This window comes from Syngnathus floridae, chromosome 7 (assembly GCF_059516105.1).
Source record: "Syngnathus floridae isolate MCC-2025c chromosome 7, RoL_Sflo_1.0, whole genome shotgun sequence".
Lineage (NCBI taxonomy): Eukaryota > Metazoa > Chordata > Actinopteri > Syngnathiformes > Syngnathidae > Syngnathus > Syngnathus floridae.
Genome location: NC_142419.1, coordinates 14,027,890 through 14,053,372, shown reverse-complemented (window position 1 = coordinate 14,053,372; position 25,483 = coordinate 14,027,890). Strand labels below are relative to the sequence as shown.

General features: G+C 47.1%; 1 protein-coding gene across 4 annotated transcripts in view; it reads right to left on the bottom strand.

Moving 5' to 3' along the window:
- robo2 (roundabout, axon guidance receptor, homolog 2 (Drosophila)) overlaps positions 1-25,483 on the bottom strand; it is a 155,782-nt gene that overhangs the window by 128,663 nt on the left and 1,636 nt on the right. For all 4 annotated transcript variants that reach the window (XM_088379990.1, XM_088379986.1, XM_088379989.1 and 1 more), the window contains exon 2: positions 16,072-16,686. In XM_088379990.1, coding sequence (XP_088236116.1) covers positions 16,072-16,195 — 124 coding nt within the window. In that variant the 5' untranslated portion in view covers positions 16,196-16,686. The remainder of the gene's footprint in view (positions 1-16,071; positions 16,687-25,483) is intronic.

Sequence of the window (25,483 nt, the reverse complement as noted above, 5' to 3'; positions counted from 1 at the left end):
TAACGCACTTAGCTACTTTGCGCTACCGTGGCGACCGATTGCTTTGTTTAGCTGCAACCGAAGATAGATGAGGCTAATAAGCGAGAAATGAAATCACCTCGAGTAAAACGCTGATGAGCGGTGCAGAGTTGAGTTCATTTAGGGTCAGGTTAAAATGGCTGCTGCGGTTTTCACCAATTTTTGCCAGAAAAAATCCGAAAATTTACATATTGACGCCGGTCGAGTCATGTGACCGCTGGTGTGAGGACACGTTTGAGACAAATTGGCCCGTTGATAACGATGACGGCGCGTTGGGCCAAAACAAGGCGCACTGCCAACGCCGGCGCCGCCGCCGCTTGATGGATGAGCGTGCCTCCAGTTGTGTGCGTGAGACATGCAGTCGCACAACAGAGGGCGTGATTAATTACCTCAAGCATCCTCCTTCGCCGAGACTCCAAACAAATTAGCCTCTACCTCTATCAGCCACCAACATTGTGTCATGCAAAAGGAACTCACACAAAGAAGACTTGGCCGGATAACAAACGTCATGTCGCAAGCGACTTTCGCTCGGAAAGACGAGCGAGTAGAAAAGCAGCGTTTTCTAATTTCAAACCGGCGGGTCACCGTATTCATATTTACGCCAGTCTGAGAACGCACATGGAAATACATCCGCCGTTCCTGCGCTAGCAAATTTGGTTGACGCTTATGGTTTACGGTTGAGTTGCGAAAAGCGGGAACCCCGTATACATTTTGATGATTTTTCCATCAAACGATGCGAGAAATAACTAAAAACAGCAGGTTGTCAACCGGCGTTCCAAAATGGATCACAGCGCAAATTTGAAAATCTCACAATGTCAGCAGGCGACACGACGACAATCCATTTGCTTTGCCTCCGACTAATAATACAGTCGGACAAACAACAGCGCCGGCTCGGACTTGATAAAAGACTTTGGCTCTTGGAGACGCCTTGAGCCGCATTTTACGTTTGACAGACAATTTGGGCCCCGGAATAGATCTGTCGGTATACTTAAGGCGCGACTCGGCGACGGCTTTATCGACGGCGTGCGCCGCCACGCCTTTGAGGCCTTGATGTGAGCTAGCTCGAGGACAGAGCGAGGCCCGTCGCTGTGAAATGGAACGGAAAGCCGGATACCTGGAGACGAGTGGGCAGTTTATCAGCATATCCAAATCTGTCGTTTGATGGCCGCAATCACGGCGGCCACTTTAGAGGCACGGTGAATTCACTCGCGGGAGGGGGGGACGGTCACGCCGCCGATGGCTAATTTTGCATGAGCGCTTTTCGCAAGCCAACACTTGATTATGCGCGCCGGGTTTAGATGAAAGAGCGCATCCTCCCCCCCATCACTTGTTTACTAAGCAACCTTCCGAGCTTGGCGCCAAAGTGGAAGTGGCGGGGTTCAAACAAACTGCCTGCTTGCTAATTATCTGCAAGTCCTCATCAGAAGAGCCCCCCCCCCCCCTTTCCCCCCACACGTACTACATAAAGAGTCTTTTGCAATCGACTCTATTTGCACAATAATTGCCAATTGGCCGGGCACAGCGTAAAGAAGCGACTCCCTACTTAGGCAGCGGATAAGGCTTCTTAAGGAGTCGCGTTGCTTATTGGTCGTCCGGGGTGCCGTGATTATTATGAGCGATGGACATTTGGCTTCTCGCTGCAGTCATTTGCTGGATATTTGCAGTTTCAACTGGAAATTCTGTAGCTTTTGTGCGTGCGTGGTGGATAAGGAGCATCTTCACCACAAAAAACATATCACATCCCACAACGGCGCAGACACCCCTTTGCGCTTAATTCTACCTGTGCAAAATAACAAAACAATTGCTCGTTACCCACATGTGAGGAACATTATTGCGTTTCGCCTTCCTCTTAATCAGAGTGCAAAATGGTGGCGAGCGAATTGAAAGCGACCGGCGTCGACTCCATCCAGGTCGGCGATGTGCTTCGTCATGCTCTTTTCCTCCATGTGATCACTTGGTATGAATGCTCAAGCATTAGAGTGGATGACTTGTAAATATTTCAACATAAGAGTCAGAAGACGCTTTTACACACAGGACCGTGAAATATTCCTGAGGAATTCATGAAAATTTCAGTGTACTGCAAAAAAAAAAAAAATTTAGTCTTTAAGAGACTTTTGAAACAGAAGGTAAAGGGTGATGGGACGTCAGAGACACACACACACACAGGTTCATGGCTTGCCATTCAAAGAGTGCAGCCAGATTTTCACAGCTGCTCCATTAAACTTTGTCAAGTTGCTGAGGACGGGGGGCCAATTAGAAATCAACATTAGGGAAATAATGCCAAGAAGAAATCAACATTAGGGAAATAATGGCTTGCACGTTACCATTTTCGTCTTAATCACAGCAGCGCCGCCGCCATTTGCCGTCCTTTATTTCCTCAAATGCTTGAGAGAAAATAAGCTAAAGCAATTGCGCCAGATCACATCATCAGTTGTCTTCGTTAAGGATTCTTCTTTTGTTGTTTCTTTACTTTGAACCGTTTTTGGGTTTTTTTTTCCCTGCCAAAATTGAAAGAGCTTTTCAAATTCATTTAGCCACATCTGAACAAAAGGCATTTCTTTCTTTTCACTTTCTTTCTTATAATAATAAATAATGAAGGTGGAATTGGTGCTGATCCAAATGAGGCTCACTCAGCCTTGGCGTACTAGTTTCTTCCAAACATCAAGACACGCAAATAGGATCCGGTAATATGTGCCAAATGGAACAAGAAAAGCAGAGCAAGACAACAAACAACTTGAACGCAAACATTAATGTTGTTCATTTGGAAAGAAAAGGAGGAGGGATATTAGCCCCGCCTCCTCACCCACTTGCGAAACTCACCTCCGGAAACGGATGAAGAGCGTGTAGGATGGGCGGGGGATGCTCCTCTATGGAGGATTATTCAAGAGAGCGGGGGGAAAGAAAAAAAAAAAAAAAAAATCACCCACTCAGTTAAATGACAGCACGGAAGGACGAAGGCGGCGAACAAGCCACGCGAGCTCCGAGTGGGAGCGAACAGGTGACTGATCCCCTCTCGGGATGAAGTGCTACAAAGCTTAGACGCTCTTACGGAGACGGACGGTCACTTCAAGAGCAAATCTGCAGTGGAGCGAATGATTGGATGACGCTTCCAAACCAAACGAAAAGTCGACGCAGTCGGGCGACATTTGCAACTTGTGAAAGAAGAACTCTTAAAATAGTCCAAACCGGAAACGAGAGCACATAAATCAGGTGCAAAACACGACGACGTTCAGATTGCTTGCCGAGTGGGAGTCGTGGCCGCCAGGGATGGGTTCTTTTTTTTTTTTTTTTTTTCTTCTGCAGGTTGGGGATTGTGCATCTCACATCAATCTCTTTAGAAAGTGGGCCACTTCCGTTTGGAATATGCACGAGCAACAGCAGTGGAGTGAAACTTCGTACGGTGATTCCAAAATAGCATTTATCACGCTTCGATTTTCGCACATTGATCATTTCAAATTGTTCCTTTCTGATGACAAACGGCACGCAAAAGTCGAGCTGAAGGACGACGGCGTGAGAATCAGTCATTCTTCACTGCTAATTGCACATGACATTTCATTTCGGAGGGCGAGCAGCTTGTCATTTCATCAAATGTATCCTCCTTCCAGCATCTAATGAGTCAAGGTGAAAAATCAAGAGCAGAAAGATACCATTTGTTTGGTGCCGGAGGAGGAAAAGCACCGACTGTAGTGTTTTTTTTTTTTTTTTTTTTTTTAAATGTCGTCACGAGCCGCCCGCATTAACAACAAACTGGGCCGATAAATGACACTCCTGACATTAAAAATAAAGGCAAAAGATCACAGCCCCTCCTCCTTCTGAAAGGCAATTAATGTCAAGTGTAAAATTATCAAGCCCGCAATTGCGGCTAATATCCCTCATTAGGATAATAAAAGCGGCCCGAGTACATCCGACGACGTCCACCGCAACGACGACATGTCCGTCGTGCCAGTCCGTCACGTGTAGACCTCAATTTCCTCCACGCTCGTAAAATGACAAGGTGTGAAAACACTTATGTTCATTTTTTGTCCGTCGGGGCCGAGGACGTGCGGCTTTCATTACGACTAATGTCCAAATAGACGCGGCGAGCGCAGTTATGTTTTACCTTCAGATAAATAAGAACGGTGGGAGGGCTTCAACAGCAGGAATTGTTGGAGTGCTCCCCGCTGTGGCTTTTATTGACTGTGTTTTTCCACCATTGATTGTTTATTTAAATGGCGGCGCAGTGCTCTTGGCTTTCTCGCTTGTGCAAGAGAATCATCTCACCCAGCTCAAAGACGCCTTCGAGTCTTGCAGAGCCACATGCGACCATTTTGAGACACCGGCCGGCAGCGTCGGAAGTCTTTGAACGTAACATCCTGGGTTAGCGTGGCGGTCAAACGGGGGGCGCGCAAAAACATCAAGATGGAAGAAGAGCCCAGATGGAAGTCCGACAAGCTGCCGAGGTTGCCAGTTTTCACAATCGGGTAGCGCAGCGTCGCCCCGGGATGCGCCGTTTGATTGTTGCCCCGGCCACGGCGCCCAACGTCCGGGCCGGGCGTGCTGGTTTAAACCCGCTTTGATATTGCAGACGCGGCGCCTTCCCTCTGGCCTTCCAAACCGTGGGTGAAGGATTAGACGTGGTGGGATTGTGCCCACCCCCCCCGGCGCAAGCTTCTGTTTCTTGACTTCCCAACGTTTGACTCCCGCCACTGTAATTTATCGAAGCTAGCGGCCACGACGGGCAGAGCCCCCGCAAGCTGCCTTCTCCAGTTAGGAAGGTGATCGTGATCCAAAGCCACTTGGACCCGCCATCTGTTTGGCCCCGGAACCTGGGCATCTGTTCCCTCCCATTGTCGGGCTCCGTCAGATGACAGGCCAGGACCCTCGCGGGAAGCTCGCACACACACACACACACACACACACACACACACACACACACACACACACACACACACACACACACACACTTGTGTAGGCCAAAGTGCTGGCCAGGGTTGCCATCTTTGTTATGGCGGCAGACAGTGGCCGAGGTTTGGGGGGCCAAACTGCCTGGGTGACCTCCAGTGAAGCAGTCGCAACTCTTTGAGAATAGCGGAGGGTGACAGTGCCAAGACTGGAGGGACGCATTTGACGCGACGGCCTTCAAGATGCATCAACGCCAAAGGCATTTGCACTTACAAATGAGTAAATATAAGGTGACTCATTTGCGTTTCAAAACATTTGACAGAAACGTTGGGCCATAAGCCTCAAAGTTTGCGCTAACCGCTAGCCACATTTGTGTGCGCTTCCTCGTTTGAACGTTTCGTCTTTTTCCGCATTTAACTTTTTGTGCATTTTGCAGCGCTGAATAATGGAGAATGTTGATTCCCTTATCATGAAATATTAATGCCAGCGCGCAGAGGATGCATAATTAAGGACTTTAATTCCAGGAGTCCTGACACTCCTTGTTTAATTATCATTTTGTGGAAGATGAGAGGAGACAATAGGAAGAAACCCAAAAAATACAGCAGGGCAAGCATGGGGAGGAGGGGGGGGGGCTTTATCTCACACGCAACATTCCGGTGTGTGGCAAACAAATCCGAGCCTAACCTAAGATACAATTTCATATTGCTTACAAAGTCCGAGAGCTCTGCCGTTTCTTTTCCCACACACACAAAATACTTTTTTCTCTGCTTTTTGTTGAGAAAGCCACATTTTTGATGAAAGCAAGCCACCTTCCACTGATGATGACAAAATAATGACAAAAGGTAGAAACAGCCAAGCAAACTTGAAGCAGTTCATTTGTTGGCTGCTTTCCCTGATTGATGGCGGCCATTATGCGATGAATAACAAGACACGGAGAGGATTTATTGCACGCCGCGTGGACGAACTTTGCCGTTAGAAACGGCAGCAAACAACGTCCTTTGTGAGCGGCTGCTCGCTCGCTTGACGATCAATGACTTTCATTTATCACCGAGTGTGATTAACGATTCACTGACAATCACTGTCAAGTCTTGACTAAGTTATAGCCAAGCGAATCCAAAGTCTTAAAATTGGCAAATTCAATCGGACACAAGTCATGTGACTCAATTTCACCACCTCTGCCGCCGCTTACACACAACTACAATTAATAGCACGAAGGGAAGAAAAAATATCAGCCATTTAGTCGCCATAAGACATAAAACTTTTTTTTTTTTCCAAACATGATTTGACTTGAGTAAAAAATGGCTCAACTTGCAGTAAGTACCGAGGCTGAGTAGCTTTGCCACTTCTGGATTTCTCCAGGCGTTTTGGAAGAAACATCAGACGTGTGGCAAATCAAGTGTGTCAGTGTGTAAACTGTACACGAGTGGGAGGGAAACCGAGGCTGAGAAGGAGACGCTTGAGACGTGAAGATGAGAGCATATCGTCGGGATATGTTTTCAGGTAGCATCAAAAGTAGCGCGAGATGCCGCCCAAAGAGGCGCTCGCCTCCATCGCCCGTTAATTAGCACCCAAAGGAAGGGGAGGGGCCAAGTGGGACGAGGGCTGCGAGATTACCGGGGATCCCCCGAGGTCCACTCCGGGGAGACACTAGACCGGAAAAAAAGAAATTCTGGCACTGAAATAGTGAAAGGTGCCAACTTTCTTTACAGATGTTTTCCTTTTGTATGAGCGGCTCAAGTTTCTTTCTTTGCGGTTGTGCTCATGAGTTGTCTTGAAGGTGAGAGGCGTCAACAATAATTATGAATGTAATTGGGGTGACGGGGGGTGGGGGGTGGGGGGGTCCATACTGCACGTTTGTTCGTACTCACGATTTGTAACTGCTAAGTGAAGCGTGGGACCCGACGGCGCCAAATCGTTGGCGGCGTGCGCGGGCGGACGCGGCGCAAACAGACCATCTGTGCTCAACATAACATTCTTGGGTACATGCATTGCAAAACAAAAAAAATTATTAAATTAAAAAAATAATAATAAATAAAAAAGACTTTCATTAACACTGGTTTGCACTTAAAAGCTTTTTATCAAAAAGGAAAAAGCTTTTAAAACCTGTGCTGAGTCAGAATATTTGGCCAGAATAAAAAAAAAAATCAAATTAAAAAATAAATAAATAAATTCCAAAAAATCCTGTGCTGAGTCAGAATATTTGGGCACTATCTTAAAAAAAAAAAAAACTCCAGCCATCTATATGCGGCAGAGTTCAAATCCTCCAGTGGCGCTCGCTCTCGTGTCGCCCAACGGCAACGTTTCTGCTCTCTAGGAATAATTAAGCCTCCCATTATGAAGACTGTGGCTAATTATCACTTCAGAGGCGTTCCATTCCTCCACAACCCGCCTTGTGCGCCATTTTAATATTCCATACGAACTAATCCGCTCGTGTAAAGAGAAACTGATTTGCCATCAGCCGCAAATCTGCTTGAAGGCAATCGACTTGTTAGGAAAGAAAAGAATTGTGCTAATAAGAGTTCTTGCTGAAACAGCGGCGTGAAGGATTTGCCGCCATGCCAGGGTTGGGCCACTTCCGACTTGGGCGAGTTGGTACTGATCTTTTGATTTTAAAAACACCTATGATTATTTCCACAAAGAGATTTGGCGACATTCTCATTTAAAAGTAGGTCACACTTTGCTGGCTAAATTAAAAATGGTCAGAAGATGATGCTGATGATGAGCGACCTGTAGTTGAGATGGTGGAGGTGAAAGGAAAGGGGGGGGGGTTGCGTGCAACTTATTAGCCTCCAGCAATTAGCCTGGAAGTGCTACAGGCCCTTTTGATGGCAGCGGGGTTGCTTAAATATGGAGGAGATAAGAGGGGCGCAGATGTAGCAGCCCGCCGGCTGGATTGATAGCGGAAGCTCCTCCAGGCTCAGATAGGCCACGCAGGAGCGATCCTGCCAGTGATAGCATCTGTCAATCATGCCTCGGGCTGCGTGGGGGGGGACAACTCGGGAGTCCGGAGCAGAGAAGACCGGCCGGCTGGCTTCTCATCACGTCGATCGCTCGCTTCGGGTCAAGGTCTCGGTTGATCTGTCGGCGTCTTACGGTTTCCGTCACTCTAGCGATTGTCACTGTCAAGTTGAAGTCCATCAAGCCGTGAAGGGAAAAACACCTCCTATGGACTCAGTGGTTGAAATGAAGTTCAAAATGAGGAAATCAGATGGTGTTTTTCTTCTCCGTCTTGCATCAAACCAGCAGCAAGTCGGCTTCGACGACGCAAACTTTTTGCCAAAAGCTCCCTCCCCTTATCTTTGGAATAGCAGTGCCCGCATTTTAATTGGAAAAATATCTCAAGTAATTAAAGTGGCTCCCTACAAGCTCCTTAATAAGTTAAGCACACATTTTATTGAACGGCCGCCAGGCTGATACTGCCGCGTTTTACCGCACCTGTCCTTGAAGCCTTTGTGTTAAATCTCCTACATCTCTCTTTTTTTTTTTTTTAGGCGGTCGCCTCAACGACCCGAGAAAAGAAAAAAAAAAGGAATTCTCTGTAAGTTTTAAATGTCTGATTACGATAAAGCCAAGCTTGTCTGCTCTCCTCTGGATCCAATTGTGTTTGCTTGGGAACTGCAGCAGATAAAAGTTGAGAGTCAATGACTTGTCTAATCAGTCGCTTGGGGTAACACCAAAGAAAAGGGGCACGCTCAACACACTTGGGCCGGGATGAGGATTACAAAATAAAAAAAAAATTAAAAAGCCCCTTCGGCTTATTCTGCGCCCTGACTGACTTGGCAAGACAGTCATTCCGTTTCACTGTGCAAATTGGCATCCATAATAAATAAATGAATAAATAATTATAAATATATACATACATATATAAATAAATATTAAATAATTATCAAATAAATAAAATATTATTTTGAGTCTATGCCGCAAAGTGCTAAAGAATGGCTGGCTGGCTGCAAAGTTGGAACGAGCCTGGTCAAAATCTCCAAAAATAGAAGACTCCACATGAAATATTTATATGAGATCCTGACGGCCTGCCACTCTTCAAAAAAAAAAACAGCCACAGTGATGGAAAATGAAGCTCGTTCGGGTGCAAGCGGTCGGATCCGCCCGCCGCACCCCATCAAGTCTTCATAATTCAGCCTCGGCCAGCGGCCGTCACCTCGCATCTGCTCACTCATCTATTTGAGTCGCGGCTCGTCCTCTCGGCTGTGACCCCGGCGCAGGTTTGGGCACCGGCGTGCGTGGGCCATCTTCATTAATTGGAACAGCGCTCCGATATGCTAATTACAAATCACAGAAAAAGTGCGGCAGCCAGATCTTGCTGTTTTTGCGCTGGGTGAGCAATGCGTGTCAACAATTAGGTCAACGGCGACTCGAGTGGCTCATCAATGGAGATTTTGCATTTTTGCTTCTCCTTGCTGGTCTTTGGGAAGCCACCCCCCCCCCCCCTTTTTTTATGGCTCCTTCAAGACTTGTTTTTTGGGGTACTTGAGTCCAGCATGGAATAAATGTCCTTTGACCAGGTACAAAATTGAAAATCAACAGCGTGCTACAAATGCATCGTTGTACACTTGAGGACATAAACGCCCCCGGCAGCTGTTTGAAGATGCGCAAAAGGTTCTTTGCCACAGCAAAGAAGCACTTCTTCTATCTCCGGGCGCACGAGAGCGGGTCAAAACGTCTCCCGGCTCCAGTCGGTATTGAAGCCCAAGGATAAGAGCCTCTCGTCGAGCCAGACGGCTTTTCTCGCGCTAAATTTGCATATCCGAGCGAGACGCGGCTGGCGCCCGATTCAAAGGCAGCGGAAATGGAAACAAACAGCCACAAAAGCAAATGAAGCTTTTGTGGCAGAGTAATCCAAGGATTGCTCTCCTTTTCAAAGAAAGAAATATTGGACGGCTCCATATTGAGCGCAAATTGCTAGATTAGAGCGCCTGTTTTGGTAGCGGCTTCAAAGTCTGTCGAATCTCTTCATTTCAAATAGAGAGGGAAAAAGAAAAAGTGGTGCCAAGTGCGTTTTTTTTTTTTTTTTCTTCTTGCTGACTGATTCATTCCTGGATTGTAAAGCGCTTAAAAAGTGAGCTTGCAGCATCGTCGCCTTGGTGGCAGTGATGTTGCCGCTGCTCCCCCTCCCACTCCCCAAAAGATTGCAAACCCAGCTCGCTGGATTAAGGACAGTGAAAGGATTCAGCTGTGACATGCATACCTGGCGCTGTGAAGCGGCCATGTTTTTTGCGTGGCCGCACACTTTTCCACACGACGAATCAAAAGCGCTCGAGGGCGAGCAGCAAGACACTCCAGGTTGACCGAGCGTAAATTTCAGGCATTTATGGCAGTGCCGAGCAGCAAAACAAGGCGGTGGCGGCAGCGGGCTGGCGGGCGGCCTCCCGAGCTCCTGATGTTCTTCTGTCTTACGCTTAGAACAAACCTGCATTGAGTTGCTTCACAAAATACCCGACGACAAAGCCACTTGGCATCTCGGGTGTTAACGAAACCCGTTAGCTTGTGATTAGCGTCGCGTGAGGACATGGCTGACGACCCGTTTGGAGCAAACAGATGCCTCCCGTTTTGAAGCACAAAGCCAACGATGCCCCCGAGCGAGCTTTTTTTTTTTTCTTCCCGTGTGTGTGAGCAAACGGCAGCAAACAAGACATCCATCACGCTGACAGACAAAACAAATTACAAGGGAAACAGAACCTTAATATGTCAGCAGAGCTAATGGTGTCATGGCGGGTGTGGGAGGAGGGGGGGGCTTGCTTACAGGAGTATAAAAACACCCCCGGGGGGGGTGATGACTTTTGGATACACACTATTAACGATGCATTAGAGCGAGATTCGTAAACGTCCGTTACATGGCGGTCCAGAGTTCACAGGTGTGTCCACACACCCCCCATGAATGATGCAGTGCGACGGTAGACAATAAAAGTGTAATTATATGCCGCTGGCTCTACTGACAGGTGGGTAAAAATGAGGAAGAAGGGATTAGCTCCACTTTTCATGGAGCTCTGGCAGCAGGGGGCGGGGGGGTGGGGGTCACCTTGGATGAGAGGCCATCGCTTTTTCCACTCATTAAACTCCTAATCTAGACAGGGTGCACACACACACACACGCTCGATCTCATCTTTCACAGCACCTCTGAACTTGAAACTGCTGCATCATGTGTCGGTAGCCAGAGCTGCGACAAAATATAGCAGCGGTCCGAAATTGAATCAGCGCAACTTTTATTTGAGTTTTAGCCTCACAATTTGTAGGCCGAGTCTATTTTATGACCTGGACAATTCGACAAAGGATTTACAGTGGTCTTATTTAAAAAATTGAATCTGAAGCGTTATTTTATTCACTGCAACTTTTAACGATGTACTATTAAAGTTTTTATTTTCCATTTTTCATGTGTGATGGGAGGAAATGCTGCTTTGTTCTCCACCAAAGGCCCGTCAGGTTCATGCGGTACTTTTAGAAATCCCGCTGTCAGCCCCTTTTTTTTACGGGGCATCAGCTGCAAGATTGCAAAAATAATTTGTTTATGCGCAAGGCAAAGCTATAGCATGTTGTTAGACGGTGAGCCCGACTCCCCCCCCCCTTTCACACAGAACCCAGCAAAACATCTGTAAAGTTTCTACAGCTTTTCTGAAAAATGCAGAAATGGGGAAAAAAAAAGTCTCCATGGCCAACACTACTGAAAAGTCTCATCTCTATTCTCCCAAGAAAGAAGAGCGGGAAAGTAATTTCCTTGAACTGTTGCCATCTCAATGCAAACACAGAGCGACTGCTACTGCTACGCTGAAACAAGGCCATTTATTACGCAACAAAGGGGAAAAAAAGAACTTTTCAGAGACGGCGAACAAAAGCGCGCGACAAAGCACGTCGTTCGGATGTTGCGTAACATACTTTTACCTTTCGTATGGCCTCGGCTCTGAGAATAACAAAACCTAGACATTATAAAAGGATGAGGTTACGCAAGGATGGGCCATTAGCCGCTAGCCGTCGCCATTGCAAAGGCGCGACAGGAAAACATGCAATCGAACGTTTTTCTCGTCTCAGGTGTGAATAAAGCTTCGGGAACACGAACACGAAATACCGGTAGAACCTGCGGCCAAGGTTTTTGGGAATCTCCTTCAGAGGGAGCGCTTGATTCGCTCTACACGTGATCCCCACAAAGACAAAAACAGACAAAAGGTGAGATCCGGTTCTCTATTGTGGTTCTAAAAGATTCAAGATTCAAAATTCAAGAGTCAAAACTTTCAATTCTTGCCGACCCTGGCGCTCAAGCCAATCACAGCAACTTGCCGATAGCGCGCTCGGAACTGGAACAGAACCGATAACGAAAGCGCGATTTTAATCAATCAATCTTAGTAATGAGAGTGGAAAGTTAATCCATTGTAACGCATTATTGGAGCGCAAATGAAGGTCTTGGGGGTTAATTAACTGGCGGGCGAAGGACAATGTTAATATAAGACGTCCCTAATGCGGGCCAGGTAAGAAAGTTATGCTCCGCGCTTAAGTTTTCACGAGAACTTTGTGCTGACGGCTTCCATCCTGCACTTGGAACAGTAACGACTTGAAAGTGTGTTGAAACGAAACAAATGATCCCCGCCTTGGCTTTGATTAAAACCCAATTGCCCAAATCCGCCATTTCCCAGCCCCGTGAGCCAATTAATGTCATCATCATCATCATTGAGCGGATGGAGGAATTGTTATTCCTCGCCAAGAGAGACGAGATGATCGGTGAGCGGCTTCACGCAGTCAGACGGACGGCCAATGACGTCAATCTTCCGCCGAGTTAACTTTTCAAAAAAGTCACATTTCTCATTCAGTGCCATTGACGGCTATAGATATTAACTGGGTTGGCAGTGAATGAGTTAAAAGGTGCAATCAGTGGGGTGAAAATGAATCAAAATTTGATCCCACAGCAATATAAAGTCAACAATTCAACGTACGTTTGTTTTTCAAAAATTCATTCATTCATTCCACAACATAAACAAGAAGTGGGAAGCTATTTCTCTGCTTCTTTCCAGCGAGCCGCCTCTGCCGCTATTTTGAAAGAAGAAGCTGCGCACTTATGCAAAATGCATAGGTGGCCTTTGCAAACCTTAATCTCGGCTTTCCAAATCCCCGGCTTCCTCTAAAGACTGCGCTGACATGCTTCTCGCACGGAAGGCGCGCGATTGGTGTCAAAGGAGGGCTAAAAAAAAAAAAAAAGCAAGAAAGCAAGAAAAAATGTGCCCTCTGGATGTAAACTCAAAATGTTTTTGCCGTCTTCGAGGTCATCTCAAGTCTCTTCTAATTGAAACACGAAGGCCCGTCGGGTCGCGCACTTCGTAAAAGTCAATGTGATGTCACAACAACAAGACTTGTGATGCCTTCCCACACGGAAGGGTAAACAAACACAGTGATGCTCAGCCTCTGGCGAAAGTTTCCGGCGCCATGTCAAGCTGAATGTCAAGTTGGGGGGGCGGGGCTAACAGAACTCCCGGTGGCATTTCACTGGCCTTTTCTGCGCTCGGCAAAAATGGACGCCAGCTTCAGTTCTACGCCCATGGCGGGACGTCAGCATCGGAGCTCCCGCCTCTGTTGTTGCCTGACGCGGCGAATTGGACCAGACAGTAACACGGAACGTCGGCCAGGGTAGAGCGCGGCGCCCGGGCCTCGCCAGCTGCGATAACGATGTATAATTTAATTGAATGCTGTGCTTTTCTATCCTCCGTAGGACTCAAACTGTTCCTCTCTCTCGCTCGCCTATGCATTATTCAAGCTAATGGTGACCCCGAAATAGAAAAAAAGCTTCTTATCTTTTGAATGTTTGATGGCAAAGAGCAAAGAGAGGTAAGGCGGCACGCCGAGAGAGCGACTGAGTCAGAGCGGGTTGGCTCGCCGATAAGCTGAGTTGCGTTTCCGATTCTCACCGCCGATGACGTCACCGAAGCTAGCGAGCCAGATGGGCTTCGAGTTTCCCGTCCAATATCGGAAGACAGAATATAGCTATGCAAATGTATCCATTTTGGTCATCTGCCTGCCACATGGTGGCGTTGGACTTACATAACAAATAAGTTGAACTGGCACATTTTTTCGATAGCCTTGAGTTTGCTTGGTGGCGAGTCCATCCCGTTAGCAGCGGCGAGCATATATGTGATGGCACCCACGCACACAATATGACATGTATTTTTCAAAAGGCGTGGGCGAGCGAGAAAGTGATTCTTCTTCACGCGCGAAAAGCTTAATTATTGTGCCTGTGAGAACAGCAGGCTTGCTTTGTGCCTTTCGTGGCTTTTTCAATTACCAGACAGCAACTTTGTCATCACTTTGCCAGCTTGTAATTACGGGAACAAAAAAAAACAAAACAAATATTTTCGGCGCGTCATCAGGCAAAAAAAAGAAGATCACAGTGTGACTGATTTTACACTCGAGCTACAGCAGCCCCAGCCCCCTCCCCCGAGACTCTAGCTAGTCATCACCCATTAATTAAAAACGATTCTCGTTGGATTTTTCTGATACGCTGTTGCCTACGATGCCACCCGATTAGTTAGCGCAGCAATTCAGTTCTTCTGGCAAGTTCGCCGCCGCTGTCCTGCTGCAAGGGGGGGAGGGCGGCTTATTTACACTCCCATTCGTTTTCAAAATAACTACTGACTAGAAGAAAGATTGAGAACTTTAGCGTTGATGCTAAGCTGCCACCTTTCATAAAGGCTCGCTGCCTCGCCGTAGCACTTTTGTTGACGTGCTGCTATATTTGGCAAGTAAGGTTTAAACGATGCGTTCCGTGCGCATCGTTGCCTCCAAATAACAACCGACGGCTTTTGGCTCTGATTGCATCAGCCAAATCTTTTGCTATTCCGTCTTGAAAGCCCCTCGGACTTGAAAGGTGACAGTAAAGTTTATCGGTTCCATCTACCGGCAGCTGCGATTGAGGAAGGATTCGATGTAATTCAAAAAGCAGTGTGTCATGACTCGAAAGGGGGGGGGAACTCCCTGCGGCTATTTTGATCATTTTCCAAATTGAAAACTCACCACAGGCGCAATAAAATGGAACAGACGCAGTTTTCTAGCTAAAGGTTAAATAGACAAGACAACTAATAGAAAAAAAAGAAAAGTTTCCAAAATATGAAATAGAGGTGTCAGGGATGGTCAAAAGGTTAGTGTTTGTGCAAACAGTTCAAAAAGCTAGCGTTAGCATTTGACACAAGACCACAGTTAGCCTCACAGATGAAACACTCAACTTTCTTTTCGGAGACTAATTTGGCAACACTTTTTCGGAAGAAATGAAATCAACTCTCAACCTACTTCCGAATTAACGCAGCATATAGACACAAAGCAGGAGGGGATAAAAAGTGTACGTATAAAATGAATTTTCAAAGGGCTAGCGTTAGGATTTGACACATTAGCCTCACAGATGAAACACTCGGCTTTCTTTTCCAGAAACTAGTCTGGCAACAAGAAATTAAATCAACTTTCGACCTACTTCCTACGCAAATTCTGACAATTAACGCAGCGTATAGACACAAACCAGGAGGGGAGGGAAAAAGTGCATGTAAAAAATGAATCTCTTTCCTCACGCATGAAATATCCATCAAGAGCGAGCTGCGACTCATTAGGGTGCAAGGTGGAGGACGACGGGGGCAGAAGAAAAGTCAAAGTGGCGAGGAATCATTAAATAGACGCTGGCCGCCGCCACCGCGGCACTTTGAAGGCTGCCTGAAATCCCGCTGAGCGCTAACAACGCCGACGGGCCCGCGTCTCAGCCTCCTCGTCGAGATTAGAGGCTCCCTTGAATCCAACAACGGGGCTTAAGTCCTACTAGAGGCGAGGGGCGAGCGTCATTAACGCCTCTGCACTCAGTTGTTCAAAAATCAACTTGTAAACCCAAAAAAAAAAAAAGAAGCAGCTGACTTTATCCCCTTAGTTATGTTTGCATGTCAGTATTTAAGTTTCTGGCTCAACCTGAGCCATAAATGCCTTGAACATGAAGTAATTATCATTAAAGTAGCAAAATTACCCTTCCATTATGTTCGCTTCTCAGCAATGACATTTGTGTCGCTCGGTCAATATGCAACAAATATGGAAATATTTGCTCTAAAACTTCACAGGTGACCCGACTGTCAGCTTCGGTATCATCAGCATCCAAACCCGACACCCGCCACCGCCACCCAAACACGGTGTGAAGAAAAAGCCGTCTCTTACCTCCCTTGTTCCATCTGCCTTTGGTCCGAGCCGGGTAGGCGGCTTCGGGACATCCGGAGAGCACCAGGAGAAACAAAACAAGTTCAAAGGCGGGGACAAATCCAGATGGGGACCTGGAGAACATGTCCGAGAGTTGCTGGTAGCCCGAGACACTGTCACATGGCTTCCGGAGCGGGAAGCCGCGCGGGCGGGCTCGCCTCCGTCACGCCGCCGTCGGCGTTTAGGTCTCCGGCGGGACCGGCATTCCGCCGCCGGTGTCGCTGGAGCTGCTCGTGCGCGATGCCGCCAGCCGGGGGCCGCTCCTCACTCCATCGCCGCCCGTGCTGGAGCGGCGCTGGGGGAACCGTTGGGAACGAGCAGGCTGCCACGCCGCCACGCTCAGAGCAGTGCATGGGAACGCACGCTCACATCCACCCGCCCAACCACCCGCCGCTCTCTCTCCTCCGCTCTGTCGCGTGATGCCGTCGAGGATGCCGACGCAGCTGCTGCTGCCGCCGGAATATTCTCTCTCCTCTATCACGCCGAGGGGAATTCATTCCACAGCGCTGGAGCTTCTGTTGCCAGAGGTGGGAGCGTTATCCACCTTCTGAACTCTGGGAAGGAGCGCTGAGGAACCTGGGAAACACACACCACAAAAAGGCTCTCATGTTTGTGGTGATGACCTGGACCGGCTTAATTAGGTTTAATCGGAGGCGAGGCGCGACGCAAAACTAGACAAAGTGAAAAAGCCAAAGAGGCAAGTTAGATAAAGAGCAAACATTGCGGTGCAGTGCGACCCGAACCCCGATGATGACTATCAGCGGCGTGTCGTCACATCATCCAATAAAAAAGTCGGTTCGGCCAAATTGTTAATTCAGAGAGAATTCTTTTCAAAGTAGTAAAACCTTGAAGGTTAGACATGAGTAGAAAATGGTTTTACTCTCTTGTTGCTTTGTTTTCTGGGATTGAGTCTCGCATAAATAAACGAAAAAAATAAACCGAAGCCATTCGTGATGGCCAAGGCTGAAATTAACAGTATTAAAAAAAAAAAACGATCCTTTCACAGTGTTACAATAAAACCACTACTAAGGTTTCAAACCAAGGTTATTTAACATGAGTAAACTTCCAAAGAACAAAAAATAAATGACTGAGCAAAAGCCGCCGCGATTGAACACTTGAAAAAACTCCAGCAGATGTTTTTGAATATAAGCAGCAAATCAATGAAAGTCGAGCCCAATCGGGCCGGCCCCAACAATCCGTGATATTCCGAGCCCAAAAGTCAAAGGTTATCCCCTAAACTTCACAATTGGCACTTTTCTGACACCGCCGATTTCATATCCTAATGGCAGCCAGATTTTTTTTCACACGTGCGGCACGAATGAATATCAACACGTGAGCCGCCTTGCTCGTTTTCTAGCTGCCCATCTGATTTTGCCGCTCCGTCACGCTTTCCCGGGCTTTGCGCTAATAACAATCAGTGTGAACATTATTAATCTTTCTGCGAAAGAGATGTGGCTTTTGCTGTTCCAAGAATCTAACAGGAACATCTGTCGCCAGGGCAAACCTCATGGCGAAGAAGTCCGTTTGCTTGCTCGCCAGGTAAAACCTTCAAATTGGACGTTTTTCAAGCTGTCACATTTCAGTATCAACATTTCAAAAGCAGCAGGCATTAAGTACGAGGTCAAAAAAAAATCCGGAATGATGCTGATGCTATGATCGTACACGGTGACCCTGGATTCTTTTTTGGCCACTATTTTCACAATTAGTCCCTGGAATCAATAAGAATCAAAGGCGGCAGCAATAAAACGAGGAGGCGAGCGTCTTCCGAAACAGATTTGCATCGACGACGGGACCTCCGAGGGCAGCCGCCGAGCTGATGTGGATAAAAATATGCTGCTTGAAGGTCAAAATTGTGTGGTTAAGCTAAATCAAGATCATCGCCATGTGATTACAACGCTCGCCATAGGCGCGGCGCGGCGCGTCGAAGCGGCGGCGGTACAGTCGATCGATGCTGTGATGTGAAATCAAACTGCGAGTCGGTGTCATCAGAGTGCCTTTGATGTGCGAAGGCCCCCCTTGTGTAAAATTAGCTGGCGCAGACAAGAGAAAAAAAAAAGCATCGCCGGAATTAGCATCCGGCGGCTTTGTTCTTAAAGTTGTTTTCACATCAAAACGCGGAAGAAGTGGTCGTTAGATGCCAGCCACGGCTGAATGAAGCCATTGACTATTCTTTTCTGCCTTTTGTTGTGACCTTTGACTTTTTGGGCATGCTCAGACAAACTGCACAGGGACTCTCCACGCTTCGCTTTCCAATTGCTAATGAGAAACCATTAAGGTGAAAATAGCACTGAAAGTAACATTGGCCGGACCCGATCACTGATTAGACTCGAGGGTAAAAGTATTTTCCGGTCCCTGGCGGAGGCAAGCGCTGGACGCGGGTCCCGCTACGTTTGCCGGCTTATCAGCGGCAGACAAGAGCCTCTTCTGGATAAAGGCACTCAAGCGGGAGAGGAGCCCGACTGGCGGCTGCCACAGTTGCGGGGTGCCGATAAGGACGAAGCCGCGCCGCGCCGGGCAAAATTAGCAGAGCCGAGATGCTCGGCCGGCCGACAGCCGTGCTGCGCTGCTTCAGGTTTGGCTGAACCTCTTTCCAAATCTACGTGCGGGTATTTGCCATACTCAGCAAATAAAGCGTGTGTGTGACCATCCAGAGTGTAGGAGGGAGGATCAAAAAAGACGTCGAGACAAAAAAACGGTCGCCTTGACATGTTGACGGCGTGAAATTAGCTTTCTCGGAGCGAGCACAATCAAGTCCCTTGATGGAGATCTGGCTCGTTTTTTGTGCGTCTGTGTTTTTTTTTTTTTCCTCTTTTCCCCTCATGGGCGCATCTGCCTGCCCAGATACTGGATAATCTAGTGGCTCGCAGCGTTCCTAATCCCAGAATGGGAGGGAACTCGGGAGACGACCACATCGGCAGACACATTTTAATCTCTTTCAGTGGAAGAAGAAGGAAAAAAAAAAAAAAACACTCCAAGTGGGAGACGTTTCACAAAAAAAAAATAATAAATTAAGTGCTCAGCTGATTCCAAATATATTGGGAACTTTTTTCCACATTTCATGATCAATTTTTTTTATTGAATCCTCTTGAATCATCTCATTCCAAATGTTCATTAAAAAAACTAAAGACAGTTGAGCTACTCTTCACCTCAACTCAAGCGTTCGAACTTTGGCTGGCATTTCAAGGCGGCTTGGGTGTTTCACCCCTCACAAGCAATTTCAACAATAATTGCTTCCTCTGTTGTCATGATGATTCCAAACATAAAGGAACCTTTATGAAGCCCCTAAATGTGCACGTTGAATCATTTGGAGGTGAACATTTATAGGGAAATAACATACAATAGCTAATAAAAATATGTCATCATCATAAATGTACGGCAGCCAGCGTGGCTCTTAACATTCTGTGCTTATCAGCGATTCCATCAAAACGCCAGCAGAGGCTCGTCCATATGCAAATGTTATGTACGGCCGGGCCGGGCAAAGTGCAATTACCTCGGGATTACATTCCCTTACGTGCGCGCGGCGTCAAGCTAAGCACACAAAGAACAGAACGGCGGCGTAATAAGAATCCCAACGAGTTGCTGATGGCCGTCATAAAATACAGCACGGCTTCTATTTACAAGCGGCAATGAAAGTGCCTGGCGGGCGGGCGGGCGATTTATGAAGGAGGAGCTCAACCTTTTTTTGCCCAAGGGCACGTTCATAACCTTTGCGTTGCATATTGGCAGATGGACATTTTGTCTAATTGAGTGTCTTGGGAAGAAAAACAAAAAATACAAGTGGTGAGTTTCCGGCATGTTTTCTATATACAGTATAGGTTACAAAACAAACTGATGAACTAGTTTTGAAATCAGAGATCTATTTTTTTTTTTTTTTTTTGAAGTGTAGACAATTTGTCATTTTAGTAATGACACAAAATTTGTCTTTGCGGGCCACATAAAATGATATGGCGGGCCGTATCTGGCCCCCGAGCCTTGAGTTTGACCAAGATGCAGTAGAAGAATTTAACATATAATTGGGGCATACATATGTACAAATGCATAGAAAGTGATGTAAAATATGGGTGTGGCCTCGCGTACGTGAAACGGTCTTCTCCCTCCCTCTCGACCATCGTCGGGCAATTTTGGTTTCCACAATTTGGATGAAGAGCCGTGCTGGCAGCTCAGCTCATCAGGGTCAGCGGCTCTTCACGCAAATAGCGGCGTGCCCCGGCTATGGCCACACTCAATTTAATAACACTTTCCAACAGCTAACGCTGGCGTGCCCCCACGCCCCCTCCCCGTTTCTCCAAACACTATAACATCTCAATTACAGCAGGCCGCTGCGGTCGGCAGAATTAGGATGGTGATTTTCCTAGCCCGGCGCATTAGCGGCGCGCCGTAAAGCAAGCAGACATTAGTCACTGGTAATAGACGCTAACCTTAATGACACTATTAAGATGGCTCGCTGACGGACGAGGGAAGTGGCACGTTTGTTCAAAACGCATTAGCGTTAAGCTAACGTGAAGAGGAGGAAAAACAACTGACGGTCTGGTTTTGTTTGAGAAAGAAGCAGAAGTGAGATCGAGTTGATGGCCTTGGTCATTCGGTTAAGCCATGACAATATTGGCAACAAAAAGTTTTGAAAATATCTATATATAAGTGGCATTAGCATTAAGCTAACGTGAGGGGGGGGGAAACAACAGGAGTGAGATCAAATTGATGGCCTTGGTCACTCGATTAAGCCATGACAACAAAAAGAAAATATATTGCTCTTTATCTACCAAAAAATTATAGTGAGGAATGGACGGCCATTAGCTGGCGTGGTCACAAGCTAGCGCGTCGTCCTGCTAACACTTGCTAGTTAACGTCAAGCCGCTCAGGCTTTAAGAATCCACCCGAGCGCCTTTGATGGCTCCAAATTGAATGAGGACAAGAAATAAGATCATCACCTCCTTCCTCCTCCTCTCCGGTTGAAAATGCAACTAACTGCAAGAAAGAAGTGCACTCTCACTGAATTAAGGCAGGTGTTTCCATAATCACATTCTCCTTCCCCGACACGTTTTTTGCGGGATCGGTTTCCTCGCACGGGGGCTGATGGCGCTCAGCCTTCTGCTGTCGCTTTGTTGGCACGTGTTGGGGAAAACATGTCTGCCTTGAGCGCGCCGCAAAATGTCTGCTGAACTTGAACTTTATCAGCTGCAGTCGTGTTGGAAACCGAATGAGGAAAAAAATTCATTTTTAAAGCTATTAATAGACGTTTCATTTATACCTGGAGGTTACGTAGCATAACTTTAGCCATTTATCATTATTTGGACCCAATGTTAAAAATAAAATAAAATAAAATAAAATAAAATTAAATTAAATTAAATTAAATTAAATTAAATTAAATTAAAGGTTGACTTTTGCGATTTACAAGTGTGAAGGCCGGAGAAGGAGTGACGCACAGATTGGACGAATGAACTTTCCTTGAAGGTTAGCCAAATTATGATGGCGGGGGCCTTGATTGACAACCGCATTACATTTCACAGTCCTACTTGGCTTGATTAACGGGACGGGGCGACGTGATTAAGACGTCTCTGATGGTGCTGTCAATCTTCCAAACGGCCGGGACCCCGGTGCCGCCGCGCTCCAAATGGCCCGGCGGGGGGACGCGGCGCCTGCGTTTGCAGCACTCGCTCATTTAAAAGAGCCCGCCATCGCCCACTAAATCTCCGCCGGCCCATCTGGAGACGGGGGCCTCGTACGGGGACGCGAGTCCACTCGGGCTAGCCATCACCTTTACGGTCGCCGGCCGATACGGCACTCCATTAGCATTAACGGCGGCAAATCGAAGACGAGCTGGCCGAGGCGCTAATAGCAGAGGCGGGACACTCTGCTTTTCATGAGGGCATCTTGGATGACCTTTTTTTTTTTTTTTTTATATATATTCCAACACGTGAATTTAAACTCAAGGTAAGTACCAAAGTAGAAGCCCAAGTTGTTAGACATTGCACTTTAGGCCACTGGAAATAATAATAATAATAAAACAATAAAAATAAAAAGTTTGGCTACTTGCATGAGCATTCTTTTTAAAATTCATACGTCCACTTTTTTTTGTATTGTATTGCGCAACAAGTTCCTCGCGTCTGACACCTAAGCATCCAAAATTACGAGCAAAACTTTGCAGCAATGAAAGTAAAAAATAATAATACACCGAATGAGCGTAAATCTGCTTAAAGCGCAAACGAGCTCTTAATTTATGAGGGAGGGTAGGGAACATTTGCCAGGCGACTGTAAATACCTAATCTGGAGGCGAGCGGGCACGCCATTGTTTGATCTGACCACTGGAGCGTGTTGTTTGCCAAGCGCATTTTCATTTTGATTTTCTCTCCAAACATCATGTCATCATCATTAATCAGGCGGGCTTTGCGGGCCTTAATTTGACGAATGGTCCCCCCTCCCCGCCTGCCGCCTTTGTACGCCGGCAAACAACATACGGACGTGTCGTTCATCAACAACAATCCCGTGCCAATGTTAAAGTTCATGTAGCGGCGCCGGGATAATTAATGGTGAGGCAATAAGATGAAAATGTCAAAGAAAGCAAATGAATCGCCGACATGCGCCGCAACGACATGGAGAAAACGTTGACAAATGCGACGGCGCTTTTGGAGCTGTGAATTGAACGCATTCGGTCTCGCCTCGAGATACAAGTCGGATTCGTTTTGCAACCGAGCTTGGAACTCAGGGTACTGGCGGAGTACCACAATGACATCGGAACCGTGCGATCCAAATTTCATGACGGACCTTTGTTAACCCTAACCCTAACCTCTCCGAGAGTGTCAATCAAAATGGATGATAACTTTGACGGGGAATTTGGGATGCGGCGCCATGCGGACGGACTCCTTAGCGCTGAGAGTTGGAGGAAGGTGACGTCGAGGAGAAAGGAGTCACAGGCCAGGAGGGACGCCGGAGGTGTCAGCACGGCTTTAGAAGGCGAAGAGTAACACGGGCTGACAGATGAAGTCGCGGAAGGAATCGAACGCCGCGCGTCCAGCCGCCCATCAAACGGGAACTCATCTGGCACCGGCAGAGCTCAAGTGTCAAACAAGGGTGGCGGTGATAGGGGGGGGGGGGGGCAGAAGGACGTCTGCGGGTACAGCTGCCACACACACACACACACGCTCACGCTAAGCGGCTTTAATGAGCAACAAACAGCAGAGGACGCGAGGACGCCGGTTCAGATGACAGCCGTTTCTTACCACGTGAGCGTCCATTTGACGTAAAATGGCGACAAGGAAGCGAGCTGTTGCAAATAGGATCAAATGAGCTCCGACTAAAAATAGCCAAGTGAGGATGCAGGTCAACAATTTGATCCATTTGTAGTCGTGATAACTGCAGGCCTTGTTGCAAAACATTTAGCCCGTTAAAAGTTACCACGTGTTAGGGACGATTGCCAGCACCTTTTCCCAAAGAGGATTTTCAGATAAATATTGTTTTAATCCCGCTTAAAAGTCAATTACAAAAATAAAATCATGATTATTATGAAGTGTACTCAGATTAGGGGAGTGAAAATGTCACTGCTAAATTCGATTCAGTTTGAGGAACGTAGAAAATGGCACAATGTCACCAAGAAGGTTCCAGAATCCACACACCATCCCTCCTCGGGCTCCATTTCTTCTATTTGCTTGACCACTGAGATGCCAAACACAAACAGCAAAAATGGAAAATGAAGGAAAGGAAGGTGGCAACCACAACCAAAAGCGAAAGCAAGCGGAGCGCCGAGCGCGGCGGTTTTCCGGCCGGGGCTCTCGGGGCTTTGAAAGCAGAAGAATCGATGAAGCTTTCAAAAAATACATTTCCATCTCCGGGATGCTGAGCCAGGAAATAGCCACATATCATTTTCGGCCGACAACGAGCGGGATGAAAAATAGTCGAGCGCTGTCACCCGGGGATATTGATTACGGCTGAAAATGCGATCATTTGGCCCATTTGGAGGCTCGCTCCGGCAGATACGGATGCCTTGGAAACGTGCGCCGAATAGACTCGAAGAGGTCCAAGGCACGCTTACTCGGGCTTCCCGGTTCTGCTTTCAAGTCTGGATTTAGGTTTCAACGAGAGGGATTGGATCCACGGGAAACTTTGAGGACGGGTTTGCGGCAAGATTTCAAATGACTGCGGCTTGACGGTTTCCAATTAGCAATTGGGCGAGGGACGACACGGGGACATTTATGATGTAGCCGTCACTTTATAGACATGGACGATGTCATCATTTTGATCAACGCCGCCGACGGCCATTTAATGGAGTAGCAGACGTGACGTTTCCAAGTTCAATTTGGCCTCATTAAAGTTGTCAGCGTTCAAAAGGCAAATTGCGGACGAGGGAGACGGCATCCAATTGAAACGTCCTTCTCCATCAACGTCTGCGCTCGGGGGGGGAACGATGGGAGCAGACACTATCAAGCAAAATCGAAGTGTCCCTCAAGGTAAGCAGAGCTGCGTTCAACCATGCACACGCTAGCGCTAGCAAACAGCCTTAGCTTCTGATAGACAGCACTTTTGAAACAATCCAAGCAAGACAGGTTTGAAAGCGGGCGGAAAAGCAACCCCAATCGTGCTCGGAACCTCGCCCAGGTATCTTCATTCCAAAGAGCCCGAGGACGGACGGACCTGTCGCTCGCTGCTCATTGGGGGCGCCGTCATAACTAACGGCCGCTAGCTAAAGCAACCCTTTGCTTCTTGATTCTAGCGAGTGTTTTCCTGGAATGGAAAATTCAATCTATCTATCTCTTGATCTTGGGCGCTGAGATTCAACTCTCGCATCAAATAAAGTTGCACTCTTAACGTTGAGAAAGTCATACATTAAACATGGCGCGGGCCAAGTAATAAGTTGTGTTTGTTTCAGTGGAGTGCATATGAAAAATGTAATATCAAGTATCGCCCAAGGATATTAATATCACGCCTGTCGAGAGGGGGGGGGGGGGAATTTAGACATATGGAGGCGGAAACATGCTCGTGTGAAAGCCACAAGGTAAGCAGAGCTGCAGTGTAACGTTTTTATGTGCTCAACTTTTTCCTCTCAAAAATTTCTTCAGCGTAGCCAGAAATAGAAACTTTCATCCCTCAATAATACAAAACTTTGCACTCCATATGATTATTGATTCATTTGATATTCGATGAATCGTTGCAGCTCAAGTACCGGGTAACACAATTGGGCTAATATCGGCCTTATTTGGACTTTTAAAGTAGTTGCGGAGGCTGCCGATACCAGCCGCCGATACTGAAATGAAGTACGTATATCTCAGCAGTAGATGGCGCTAGACTACAGCAGCTAGACATCTCGGCTAATCGTCATCTGCAGCAGAAAGGTTTTTGATTGTAACTTTGGGGCATTGAGTTCTTGTTATCGGCGAGCAGG